Genomic DNA, 14,020 nt, shown 5'->3' with positions numbered 1-14,020 from the left:
TTTGTGTCTAATTCCCTTTACCATAATTGTTGAAACTCTTGTTAGATTACTACTGTAATACAGTATGTTTTTATATTCAATATTATTAAATGTAATTTTTTTGCAGTATTGATAATATTAAACATTATAATTTGAGGTTTAACTTTAATAGTGATGTTTATATAATTTTATTAATATTTATATTACATAAAATGTATTACATTTTAAAAATGTGTTACATTGTGTCATCAAGGCAAATATTATTTCTTTGAATTATAAAAAAATATATAATTTAACATAATTTTTATATATATATGCATGCATGTGTGTATGTGTGTGTGTGTGTGTATATATATATATATATATATATATATATATATATATATACACGCATGCATGTATATATATTCTTTATTACTTTTTTTTTAAGCTGATTTTAGGCATTATGTTAATATGAACTTGGGGCAAATATGCTTAAATGTCATGATGATGTCATCACTTAATGGTAAAAAAAAAACATTTATTTTGTTTTATTATTATTTTGAGGTAAAATATGATCTGGGAATGTTATTGGCAGTTTCCTGACATGTATCTGTTTATAGTTTTTCACAAAGAAAACATTAATTAGTATATTTATTATATATTTTTTTCAATCTTGCTTATAATAATAGAAATATAACAGTATAATATTTAAGACTCTATTATGTCATCTTACCTATTGTTTCAGGAGGGAAAGCAGGCGTCTCTGGCTGCAGATTTCTCCATAACCCAGTTCAAACACATTGGCAGACTGCTGATGGTACACGGCCGAAACAGCTACAAACGCTCGGCAGCTCTGGGCCAGTTTGTCATGCACCGTGGCATGATCATCTCCACCATGCAGGTAACATACACAGTGTGAAGAGCCACATGTATATTTCCACTTCTGTAGTGATATATGGCCCATTACAGTAGTCATTACAGTAAATCTTTTTTCTCTCAACACAAAGATCAACATATTATGTTGCTGCTGTGCAGCCTCTTGATTTGAAGCTAACATCTTGATTTGAATTTGTGTCTTTCCTCTCAGGCTGTGTTTTCCTCTATTTTCTACTTTGCATCTGTTCCTCTGTACCAAGGTTTCCTCATGGTGGGGTAAGTAAAGGCTGATTCACACAAAACTAGTGAGCTGCCTACCTAAACCGTAATTTTGGACATCTTAGGTGCATTTGAACTTGATGTCACATTTCTTAACATTGTCTATTTGTTTCTAGTTACGCCACCATCTACACCATGTTCCCTGTCTTTTCTCTGGTGTTGGACCAGGATGTGAAGCCTGAGATGGCTCTGCTGTATCCTGAACTCTATAAAGACCTCACCAAGGTAACAACATCGCAGACTTTTTTAATAGTAATGATCCGAACTAACCATCAGCTCGAGTATCTCCATGATACACTTGATATAAGTTATAGGAATGAAGGCATGAGTTTATGTTTGCTGCATGACAGTGATGCTGACTTTGGTTTTCCCTTCACTAGGGTCGCTCCCTGTCCTTTAAGACCTTCCTGATCTGGGTTTTGATAAGTGTATATCAAGGTAAATGAACCGTGATGTTTTCTATTTTTGTATGACTGTAAACTGTAACTCACCAAAAACCTTTACTCTCAAGGTTTTTTTTTTTCTTCTTTTTTTGGGGGGCATAATCTAGCTGAACTGAATGTGAAAATGTGACTTTATGTTAAAAAAACTGTGACTTTATGTTAAAAAATTTTTTTTAAGCCATCGGCATATCGGAAATAGCATGAAAAGGGCTGATACCGATGGTTTATTAATTAACTGCATGAAGACAACAAGTAGTATGTCTGTTGCATAATCCAACATTTTTTTCTGTGCAAAATAATTCAATACTTATCAAAAAAAATAAAAAATAAAGTCTGTGCGAAATATACTTTGTCAGATGTCCTAGTATGGCCTATGTTAACGTGGCGCTGACGCATCCGACAAGTGAAATGCCCGCGCTCAGCTGTAAATTCATCATAGGTCACAATGTTACTGCACCAGCGTTCGAGTTTATCTGAGGATATGTCACGAACCGCCAAGCATTAAGGGCCTACATTTAAGTGAAAATGAATGGCAGGTAATATGCAGCTTTTTGTTTGAAACCATTGTCGGACACGGATTCGTACAAGGTCACATCACGCACCTGCACTGTTTCTGTGAATGGAGAAAACAGAATAAAACTATATAGGCTACATAAAAAGGAATATATAAAGGCCTATACACAAAAATATCTCCAATGTTCAAGAAAAAAAAGCAGACTGCAGAAAGCCATTTTCTTTATTTTGCAAAAGCTTTCATTTTGAATGATGTTTTGCTTCTATCTGTATGACCAACCAGCGTTAGTATGACCATAAATTAGCCGTAAGAGTTGGGAAAACAATGCAGTAATTGCATCGGTGCCTCACACGCACATTCAACAATTCTTTTGCTAATTTAACATCATCGAATTATTTAAATAGTCCGTAGTACAGTCTGTGCCATTCAATGTGACTAAAATGTCAACTAAAATAGTCTAATTGTGTTTTTAATTTTAGCCTACATTATTTCTGGATGTATATAACAAAATGCAATGTACAGCCTACTTTAAAAAAAATTAGGCTGTTTGGGCCATTTTTTATGCAGTTGACCAATATCGGTATCAGAATCGGCCAAAAATGGTTTGTTAATATCGGTAATGGTATCGGCCAAAAGTAATCCTATCAGTACATCCCTATTAAAATTACAATAATATAGGCTGTGTTGAAAGAATTATATATCAATGTTGCATCAATAAAGGTTTCTTATGTTAATATTTTTTTATTATTTATATATATTTAAACATCATTCTATACAATTTGTTTAATAAAGAAGCAGGTCATCTTAATAAGCAGGATTTCTTTTTGTGTTGGATGTTTGTTTTGAGGTAGTTGATGATACCCAGCCTTTCTATAATAACAGACCATGTATTCATTCATTTCTTATAAAAAATCTTCCTATTTTCACTTGTCATCAATCCAGATGCCAATCTATTTGTAGTGCAGAAGCATTCAGTTGTCCCCCAATTATTTGTATTATTATTATTTTTAGGAAATGTGTGCTTCTATTCAGCTCGGATGCGTTAAACTGAACAAAAATGACAGTACATTAGAATAAATATATACATAACAAAAATAAATTATATTTTAAAATATATAAAAATAGAAAAATTTCTTTTTAAATTGTAATAATATTTACAATATTGTTTTTCCTGTATTTTTTGATTAACTGCAGTCTTGGTGAACGTAAGAGACTTCTTTAAAAAACATGAACAAATTTCTGTAAAAAAAAATATAAAATTCTCTGTATGCTATGCTGGTGTAATACTGCAGAAAATATTTTTTTTTAAGAAGGGTTAGATGCATCTTTTAGGATTAGGTTGGAACCTCAGGAGGAGTGATGCACGAGTTACCATTGCGCCTCGGTTGATCCAGAGGGATTGTCTAAAGTAAAAATTTACTGAACAAACATAAGGGAAATGTAAACGTGAAAAAAACCCAATCCAATCTGAGATAACATGACATCTATAAACTAACCATAAACAGACTTTCTCTACAAATAAACTCTGAACGTTTCATCAAAGAAGTAAACATTGAAGCGGAATGTAACTTGTCTCCGGTGAATTCAGTGGAGCTCTTTTCATGAATGTGATTTTCGGACCATCGCCAGCTCTCACACGCACACGGCTGCCTTATCCGCACTGTAAATCGATCCGCGCAGTGAGCAAGAGAGATCAGTGTCCCCATCTGACAGCTCCTGCTTTTTAATTAAACCTTAATACAGAGAGACAAGAACAACAGGGAAATATGAGCAAAGATTTCATTTAGTCCAGAGAGTAACCCCGAGGAATGTTCGCTGTATGAAGAGAGGCAATTATGTGATCAGTTAGAGGCCATTAGGCTGGATTGTGCTGGCGTTTATGATTAAAATGAAAGCAGAGACGGTTACAGTAGGCTGAGGAGCCGAGTGAGCATGGAGCTGAGTGAACAGAGGTCAGAGCTCAACTCGCTCATGTGTGAATGGGGATCAAACTGTGAGAGAGGGTCAAGAAATCACAGAAGAAACTCGTTCTAGATGGACATCAGTAAACCTTATGGATTTGTCAGGTCTTGGAGTCTAAATGACCCTAGCAGATTTTTTTGTTTGTTTTTTTTATCGTTAGTTCCCATTTAATTTGTTAACTACTAATGTGTTTCATGCACTTGCACATGTGTTTATACTCATTATAACACTAAACTGACGGCTTTATCTCAGTCCTTGTTGGTTCATCTCAAACGTTTCCCCTGTTTGTCCACCAGGGGGCATCCTGATGTACGGGGCCCTGGTGCTGTTCGATCAGGAGTTTGTGCATGTGGTGGCGATCTCCTTCACTGCTCTGATCCTGACGGAGCTGCTGATGGTTGCACTGACGGTCCGCACCTGGCACTGGCTCATGGTCGTAGCCGAACTTTTTAGTCTTGGCTGCTACCTCGCTTCCCTCGCCTTCCTGAATGAATACTTTGGTAAGAACCAACATAAGGCATTTTTTAAGCATTCTTATTTTTATATATATATATATATATATATATATCAAATTTAATTTAATTCTATTTCATTTCATTTATTTAATCACTTATTTATTTATACATTTTTGTAGTATACTTTTTTTTAATATCATTTACCTAACTTTCTACCTACCCATTATTTATTTATTTGTTTTATTTATTCATTCATTGATTGATTTTTTTATTTTTTGTTTATTAATTGTTAATTTATTAATCTATTCTTAAATTTGACACTTTTTGTGGTTTAATTTATATTTTATTCATTTAAATTTAAAATAAAAGTAAATAAATATTTATAATAAATGTAAACAAATCAAAAATATATAAATGTTTTATATATCTATCTATCTACTATCTATCTGTCTGAAACTCTCTACGGACACCTTCTCAATTGAATCACCATTGGCTTGTATACAGGTGTCAAATACAGGTGCACTGAGCATCCATTCAGATGAACTGAAAAATATCACAGATCTCTTTACAGAGAATTAAAGTCAGAAGCACTCAGTCAATGTGTTCGGCAAGTAAAGCTATATCTGTGCTCAACTTATACTTAGCGTCCAACTCAAACACTCGCAAGTCAAATCTGAGAATTTATTAGCCAGTGGCTAATATTAGACACATATCTGAGTGATTTACTCACAATGTAGAGGGTTGGTCTATTTGTCTGACTGTCTGTACGTCTATCTATTATATGTTGAAAATATTTACATGTATATATTTATAATAATATAATTTATATATAAATATATTTAATATATATACATAGCATATTTTTCTGAAATATATGCATGTGTGTTTATTTCTATATACATAATTAATATACACCGTACACTCACATATATCATGTAAACAAACTTTTATTTGGATGCGATTAATAATTTGACAGCACTATCTCTCTCTCTCTCTCTCTCTCTCTCTCTCTCTCTCTCTCTCTCTCTATCTATCTATCTATCACTGTATTGCTCTCTCTCTCTCTCTCTCTCTCTCTCTCTGTATCCCCTTAAGCCTAAATGCAAGGCCAAAATGAAAATATCCTCTGTAACAGATTTTCTATAGGATCTGGTTTCAGTGTTCAAACCAAACACACAGCTTTAGTTAAGACTGATGTACTGTAACTACGACTTTAAAGCTCTTTCTTCTTCTTTCTCTCCATCTCTGTTTTGTGACTGTGCCTCAGGCATAGGTCGCGTGACCTTAGGAGCTTTCCTGGGTAGGTTTGTTTTTCCCTGTGTTCTCTCTGCTGTTTCACCAACTATCATTTCCTGTCTCCACAAACATGTCCGTTCTCCTCCCTGGGGTTTCAGTCTCATGTGGTGTGGGCCCCTGGATTAGAAAGAGCCATTCAAATGTGCCCTAACCCTGTGATCACTCATTTTCCAGAACATTCCATCGGTGAAGTGCATCCCATCCACTTCATCCGCAGCCTGACAGACTTCTTTTTCATAACGTGTGAAAAAGACGCCTTGATGATATAAACACTTTGAGCCTGACGCTTTATTTTCTTCATCTGTTTTGTTTGTCTTCAGATCTCTCGTTTATCACCACACGGGTGTTCTTGTGGAAGGTGTGCGTCATCACGCTGGTCAGCTGTTTGCCGCTCTACATCATCAAATATCTGAAGCGGAAATTCTCCCCGCCAAGTTATTCCAAACTCTCCTCCTAAACTTTCCATATAGTCACATGGTGTCAAAAGGCATGCTGATGCATTTATAAACACACGTGACTGCTACATCAAACACTTTGAAACCCATCTAATCCTTTTTTGTTTTAAAAACTGGATGTTCGCTCACCCAAAAATGAACAAGCTATCATTTACTCACCATCATGTTGTTGTTCTAAACATTTATGGGTTTACAGTCTTTTTTTGGAAACACAAAAGGAGAAGTTAAGCAGGATGTTTCTGCTACTCATCCTAACATCTGCTTTTGTGTTTTATCTTGACGGAAAATCCTGACTGTTCCTGAATCCTGAATGACACAGGGGTGAATAATTAATGACCAAACATTCATTTTTGAGTAAAAACTATCCGTCACAAATGCCTAAAAGTGCTTTATGATGCTGTTTATGTGTGCTTTATGAATGCTTTTTCAGTGACATTGTGATTGTTTTTTTTTTTTTTTGCATATTCATATGGACTTTGCCATTGTAAAGTGTTTTTTGTGCTCATCATGTTTCTGCTCTTAAAGATAGTGGAACAGTTGTAGGACAAAATGGTGAGAAGCATAGAGTACTTGAAGAGGCTAAAGCACAAAAAAAGAGATAAAGATAGAAATAAAGAGGGTGTTTAGGCACCCACATTGGAATGATGGGGCCTAATCCTGTCACTTTTTACTTACTGTTAATGTATATGAAGGATAAATCAGCATTACAATTTTTTTTATTGAATATATGATAGCTTTTTTATTGGTGGTATGCAATGATGTTAATAACTTCATGATAATGTTTCATTTTTAGTATTATCACACCCATCAGCACTTTCCCTTCTGGCACATTCTGTATTATTAATTTTATTAATGGCTCTGGGTGGGCGGGCTTGACAAATACCTGTGGTTGTGATTCTGACTACATGAGTGTATACTGAAGTTGAATTGGGACAGCTTTAGTTTCCTGTTGTGCTGTGGCTGCTGCTGCCATATGATCCTGCTGCAAAACTGTGTAAATGTAAACCAGAGCACAGCTTGTGTTATTACAGTGGGAACTATTTGTTCTGGGAACAACGGTCCTCTTAACCTGACATTCTAAATGACATTGTATACGACTTTTGACATTTGACAAATCCAACTTGATTGATGCATGACCTGATTGACTTTTATTACTTATTGCGACACCATCGGAACAAGACATGAATGTTGTGTTTTTTGTTATAAATGAATGACTTTTTTTAAGATCGTAAAAAACTGCAAACAAAATATTTAGATGTTCTAGCTGCTTAGAAATACAGTGTCATTTTTGCTCTTCTTAAATCCACCTATGGCACTCGCTCATCAGCAGTTATGTTTTTATAGACAACGTCGCCTCACAATCAGCTATTAATTTTGGAGTTTTACCATTTTTTTGAGGACATTCACAGGAAATACTGAACTAGTTTTGTCCCTTGATGACTGTGCTCACGGTGTGAAGTTGGCTCAGTAATGTGAGAGATCATCTTGCCTTATCTTTATAGACCAAGTCAGCTGGAATGAGGAATGAGTTTTATCATTCACTTTATTTTCTATGTAGAGTGTGTGTTTACTATACTGAATGAGACGATGCCAAGCACACGTGTGCCGTACGCTGTTCCTTTCTGGTGGATTTCCTTTCTGCTTTAAAGATGTTGAGTTGTACTGTACTCAGGAAAACCACTAACTGATTTATTTCTTCTACTGTATATAAACCGTTAATTAACCCTGTGACAGGCCTAACAACAATTGCTTATTTATTATTTGTTTGAGTATTTAGTTTTTGTTTCTCCGGCATTTTTCTCTAGACTAATACATGAATGAAAAATGTGATGTTTTTGTGGTGTTGTTATTGCCACTGCAGTCGCGGCTTCTGTTAGCGTAACGTCATCAGCACGGTGGTTTCAGCAGTATAATTTAACATTTTAATGATATTGATGTCTGATTAAAGAGCAATATGTTTCCAAATGGTCTGGTGGGTGCTTCTTTTAAGAGGTCTGAATGTTTTTAGTGGTTTGCTAATATGTAATACATTTGGTGTCGTATATTGGTGTTAAACCAATAAAGGTACAAATACAGTTTTGTTTTTTAAGAAATTTTATCAAATAAAACTAGCTAGCTGTGTGAAATGTAGCTAGTTTTGGGAATATCTAATTGGTTTAAGTGTTCATTTGATTTTATTAAGCTTAACAATTTAACTCTTTTTCTAAAGATACTGTAAGAATGGTTAGTTTTTTTTTTCTTACATTTTTGGAAAAGGTTATCATCAACTAAACCAACATTTGATTCCAAGCTTGCAAGCCTGTATAAAGTCACGTATGATTGGTAAATTAATTTGTTACTTGATTATTTGTTAATGTATTTATTCATGCATTTGTAATTGTATAATTTAATTGCAAGAAAATGAATGCTGGATACATATGGTTGTAAAAAAAAAAAAAGCTTCATATATAATTTGTAACAGGTGAGTAAAAAGTGAGTACAAAATATGTGCTTAAACACTGACCCCTTAGTTGAAAATAACAAGAATTGCTTACTATTATAAAGTTTCAGGCCCCCTTTTTTTTTACCCTTATCATGGAAAGTGCAATTTCATGTGGAAATGATATGGGAATCTATGATTCTCAGTTTGAGTGAGTATAAGCTTGTGTCTCTGAAGTCTTAACGGTTCAGCGCTTCACAATTAATTGTATTCCTTGTTTCCAACCACTAGAGGGCGGCATTTACACAATATTTAGTATCACAGAAGCCAAAGGTCGGGCCCACATGGAAACTACAGTCGAGTACATCTGCTGGTAAGTTTACAGTTCAACATTAGGCTTTCAGACTTGTGACCCTGGTTAAAGCAATACATATCTTTATTAATTTAACATCTTCTTACCTTGAATTTTTATGTATATATTACCAGTCAAAAGTATTTTTTTCCTTTTTTTTTAATTCCTTGAAAACAAATGCAAATCTCCTCTATGTATGATTTAAAGTATTAACTATAGTGTAGGTAAAGCGCCCAGCAAATGTGAACATCTCAGACAAGTTTATATATTATTGTAATACAAAAAAATTTAATTTCATGTAATTTGCTCTTGTGATTGTAATAAATATATATATATATATATATATATATATATATATATATATATATATATTCAGCAGTCGTTACTCCAGTCTTCAGTGTCACATGATCCTTCAGAAATCATTCTAATATGCTACTGTGCCGTTCAAGAAACATTTCTTATTATTATAAATGTGGAAAACGGTTGTGCTGTTTAATGTTTGTGCAAGCATAAGATTAAATTAATGTAAAGTTAAAAAGAACGGTTTTTAAAAAATATAAATCTTTTGTAACAGCATAAAATTGTATTAATTTAATTATTAATAATATCTCTCTCTCTCTCTCTCTCTCTCTCTCTCTCTCTCTCTCTCTCTCTCTCAAGTTCAAGTTCAAGTTGCTTTATTGGCATGACATTTGAGTTACAGTATTACCAAAGCATTTAGATACAGAATAAAATATAAAATATGATTACAATAAAATACAATACAATAAAAATAGCAACAGCAGATAATATTTCTAATATTAATAATAGTAATTATATACAATTAAGAATATCAAATAAAACAGTTGAATACAATAAATTATCCCTTTCGTATGGTGTATAAATATTTAGCAGCTAGTGTGACTGCCGTCTCATTCTCTCCAAGTATATGGAGTAGTTTCTCCGAGTCATTTAGAGACAAGAATGAAGGATTCAAAGCTTCAAACTGTGAGAAGAATGTTTCTCTTGTAGTGCTGTATTTGGGACAGACAAGAAGGAAGTGTTTCTCATCCTTGATTCAGCTCACAGTGTTTGCACAGTCTCTCTTCTCTCGGTAGCCAGGATCTTTTATGTCTATTTCCAAATCATGATCACTGAGTCGATGTTTTGAAAGGATTTGTCTTTCTTTTAATTGCTTAAGTGATAAGTAATTTGCCAGTTTTGTAGTTCTGTTTAGGGCCGAATAACACTGGAGTTTGGTTTGGAGCTCAAATTCATTTTTTAATTTTTCATCATAATTATACTTCAGATTTTTGTCAATTAGTTTCTGAATGTTGGGGTTGTGATTGGAGTCAGACTCAGTTTGGGTTTCCTTCATCAGTTGAAGCACGAGTGTGTTTAGAGGATGAGACACTGTGGGGGGCATTATTAGAAGTGCTTCTGTTTACCCTTAGGATGTTTTTGGCAAATTCCAATTGTGTTCTTTCTATTAAACTTTTGTCCCAGTTTTCAAATTTTAATATTGGTCCCCAAATTTCACTCCCGTACAGTAGGATTGGTTTGATGATTGGGTGATATAATTTAATCCATGTTCTAATTGGTAATTTTAATTGGCCAAACCGTGCTTTAATGGCATAAAATGCCCTCGGTGCCTTCTCATTGAGGGCCTCTCTTTCTCTCTCTCAGAAAGTACTGACCCCCAAACTTTTGAACTGTTGTGTGTGTGTTATATACACATTATTTAATTTGTTTTATTTCATTGTTTGATGATTTTTGCTATTATTTTAAAATGTATAAGAACAAGCAGTTGCATCCCAACCTTTGACTGGTAGTGAGATAATCAGCCTTAAGGCACAGACAATGTGTTATCAAGCCCTCCCCGCAAACTCACCCACACATGCTCTACAGAGCAGGAAACGCGTGGTTTACAGTGACCCCGCGCTAGATGTGATGGTCCACTGGCACTAACATGTCAGGAAGCTTTCTCTTTCATCTTACCTATCTTTCTCTCTTCCTCCCTTCCCCTTCTCTCTATATCTCAATCTACCTTTCCTCACTTGAACAACAAAACTAAATTCTGCTGTGCCAGCTTTAGCTTAAAATGACTCTCATCCGCTGCACGTGCCAGTATGGAGTCTCCACCCTTTGATGTGTTTGTGCGCTGGACATTTCCGCAGAGGTGGTGGGGCAGTTGTGTTGTTTTATCAGCCACATGTGGGGCACAACACGCGTCACACTGTTTTGCTACTGTCTCAAGTGTATCTGTTTTTCCAAAGCATTGTGTTTCCTGTAGGTGGACATATATTCAGGATACGCTTTTAGCTAAGCACTTTCTTACATCGATGAAAACCTTCAGCTGTGTTTGCCGGCGAATTATTTCTACAGTGTAAAATCCACAGTCTGTCTATCAATATATCCTTTACTTTTTGTATTTTAATTGTTTTATTTTTTTCAATCTTAAAAATTAGGGGTTTGTGTGATTTTTGTCTGTTAATGGTTCTATCATTCTATCAATGTGTCATTCTGTCTGTCTGTCTGTCTGTCTGTCTGTCTGTTAATTGTTCTATCAATGTGCCATTCTTTCTATCAGTTATATATCTGTCTGTCTGTCTGTCTTTCTGTCTGTATGTCTTCTAATCATTCTATCCGTCTGTCTATCTATCTGTCTCTCTGTCTGTCTTGTCTGTTAATCATTATATCATTCTATCTATAATTGTCTTTCTTTCTGTCTATCAGTCATCTACAGGTGCATCTCACTAAATTAGAATGTTGTGGAAAAGTTCATTTATTTCAGTAAGTCAACTCAAATAAAACTCATGTTTTAAATTCATTGCACACAGACTGAAGTAGTTTAAGTCTTTGGTTATTTTAATTGTGATGATTTTGGCTCACATTTATAAAAAACCCAGCAATTCACTGTCTCAACAAGTTAGAATATTAGGACATGCCAATCAGCTAATCAACTCAAAACACCTGCAAAGGTTTCCGAGCCTTCAAAATCGTCTCTCAGTTTGGTTCGCTAGGCTACACAATCATGGGGAAGACTGCTGATCTGACGAGTTGTTGAGAAGACAATCATTGACACCCTTCACAAGGAGGGTAAGCCACAAACATTCATTGGCAAAGAAGCTGGCTGTTCACAGAGTGCTGTATCCAAGCATGTTAACAGAAAGTTGAGTGGGAGGAAAAAGTGTGGAGCCACCACACACAGAAGTGTCAAGGAATTTGCTGAACCACAGACAATCTTCAGAGGCGTCTTACCTGGGCTAAGGAGAAAAAGAACTGGACTGTTGCCCAGTGGTCCAAAGTCCTCTTTTCACATGAGAGCAAGTTTGTATTTCATTCGGAAACCAAGGTCCTAGAGTCTGGAGGAAGGGTGGAGAAGCTCATAGCCCAAGTTGCTTGAAGTCCAGTGTTAAGTTTCCACAGTCTGTGATGATTTAGGGTGCAATGTCATCAGCTGGTGTTGGTCCATTGTGTTTTTTGGAAACCAAGGTCACTGCACCCATTTACCAAGAAATTTTGGAGTACTTCATCCTTGCTTTTGCTGAGCAGCTTTTTGAAGATGCTGATTTCATTTTCCAGCAGGATATGGCACCTGCCGACACTGCCAAAAGCACCAACAGTTGGTTAAATGACCATGGTGTTGGTGTGCTTGACTGGCCAGCAAACTCATCAGACCTGAACCCCACAAAGAATTTATGGGGTATTGTCAAGAGGAAAATGAGAAACAAGAGACCAAGCAATGCAGATGAGCTGAAGGCCACTGTCAAAGAAACATGGGCTTCCACACCACCTCAGCAGTGCCACAAACTGATCACCTCCATGCCACGCCGAATTGAGGCAGTGATTAAAGCAAAAGGAGCCCCTACCAAGTATTGAGCACATGTACTGTAAATTAACATTCTTTTCAGAACGCCAACAATTCACTTAAAATGTTTTTTTCTTCTTCTGGTCTTATGAAGTACAGTATTCTAATTTGTTGAGATAGTGAATTGGTGGGTTTTTGTTAAATGTGAGCAAAAATCATCACAATTAAAAGAACCAAAGACTTAAACTACTTCAGGCTGTGTGCACTGAATTTATTTAATGCATGAGTTTCACAATTTGAGTTGAATTACTGAAATAAATGAACTTTTCCACAACATTCTAATTTATTGAAATGCACCTATATGTCGTCTATTTGTCTGTCTGTCTGTTAATTGTTCTATCATTCTATCACCGGTCTGTCTATCTGTCTCTCTATCTGTTAATTGTTCAATCATTCCATCTGAGAATTAATTATAATACAATTATTTGAGATACATGAACAAAATAATCGAACATTTTGGATTTCTTAGAATTCTTTTCAGGTAAGACAGAAAGGTGCAATGTGTTTAACAGAATTAGTTTAATTGGTTAATTATTTTTGTCTAATTTTATTGAGTCACATGAAACTTGGGTAGTTTATTCTCAGGGGCAGCATTTGCTCAATACCACTCTCTTAAAAATCGATTGGAATGACTTTCCTGCCATTTGTTGCTTAACTCGCAGAGTCGTGGATAGGTTAGTCGCTGCTGTGTCTGGGCCTCAGAGTGGAGCTCTGGGCAGAGGGTCTGTGTTTGCTTACTCAGCCTGTGGGAGCCCATGAAATCCGTCCCCTCTGGAACACAGCCACGGTTGCCTGGCAACAACCTTACACAACAGGAAACAGACTTGGGGATTCCGTCACTGTGCCGAGTCAAAGAGAGCATTCAGTGGAGACAGGAAGCCCCAAGGTACAGCAGGGGGGCAGGTCTATAACCAAGGCCATGTCATGTAAATACCACCTCAAATTGCTGTTGCTGTTTCTACTTTATATGTTCATTAGCTTACTTTTAAATGTGGTTTGAATTTTATGACATGGACTCATAAGGCATATCGTTAAAGACCAAAATAACACATTTGATTGCAATGCCGTTGTGACGCTAAAAAACATGCTTTTCTTGTACTGCATTGTCTTCTACATGTGTTTTTCAGCCTGCCTAGCATGGTCAAATTTAACCCATGG

At 35.5% G+C, this 14,020-nt stretch overlaps 1 protein-coding gene across 2 annotated transcripts in view; it reads left to right on the top strand.

Annotated features, from left to right (window-relative positions):
* atp9b (ATPase phospholipid transporting 9B) overlaps positions 1 to 8,206 on the top strand; it is a 45,845-nt gene extending 37,639 nt beyond the window's left edge. Inside the window, exons 24-30 of one of the 2 annotated variants that reach the window (XM_059556056.1) lie at positions 707 to 862; positions 1,049 to 1,113; positions 1,233 to 1,341; positions 1,497 to 1,554; positions 4,332 to 4,535; positions 5,758 to 5,790; positions 6,107 to 8,206. In XM_059556056.1, coding sequence (XP_059412039.1) covers positions 707 to 862; positions 1,049 to 1,113; positions 1,233 to 1,341; positions 1,497 to 1,554; positions 4,332 to 4,535; positions 5,758 to 5,790; positions 6,107 to 6,243 — 762 coding nt within the window. In that variant the 3' untranslated portion in view covers positions 6,244 to 8,206. The remainder of the gene's footprint in view (positions 1 to 706; positions 863 to 1,048; positions 1,114 to 1,232; positions 1,342 to 1,496; positions 1,555 to 4,331; positions 4,536 to 5,757; positions 5,791 to 6,106) is intronic. The other variant, XM_059556057.1, reaches the window with a different exon arrangement.
* The last annotated feature ends 5,814 nt before the right edge of the window (positions 8,207 to 14,020 follow it).

The sequence above is a fragment of the Carassius carassius genome, chromosome 8 (assembly GCF_963082965.1).
Source record: "Carassius carassius chromosome 8, fCarCar2.1, whole genome shotgun sequence".
In the NCBI taxonomy this organism is placed as follows: domain Eukaryota; kingdom Metazoa; phylum Chordata; class Actinopteri; order Cypriniformes; family Cyprinidae; genus Carassius; species Carassius carassius.
This window is presented reverse-complemented; position numbering and strand designations above follow the sequence as displayed.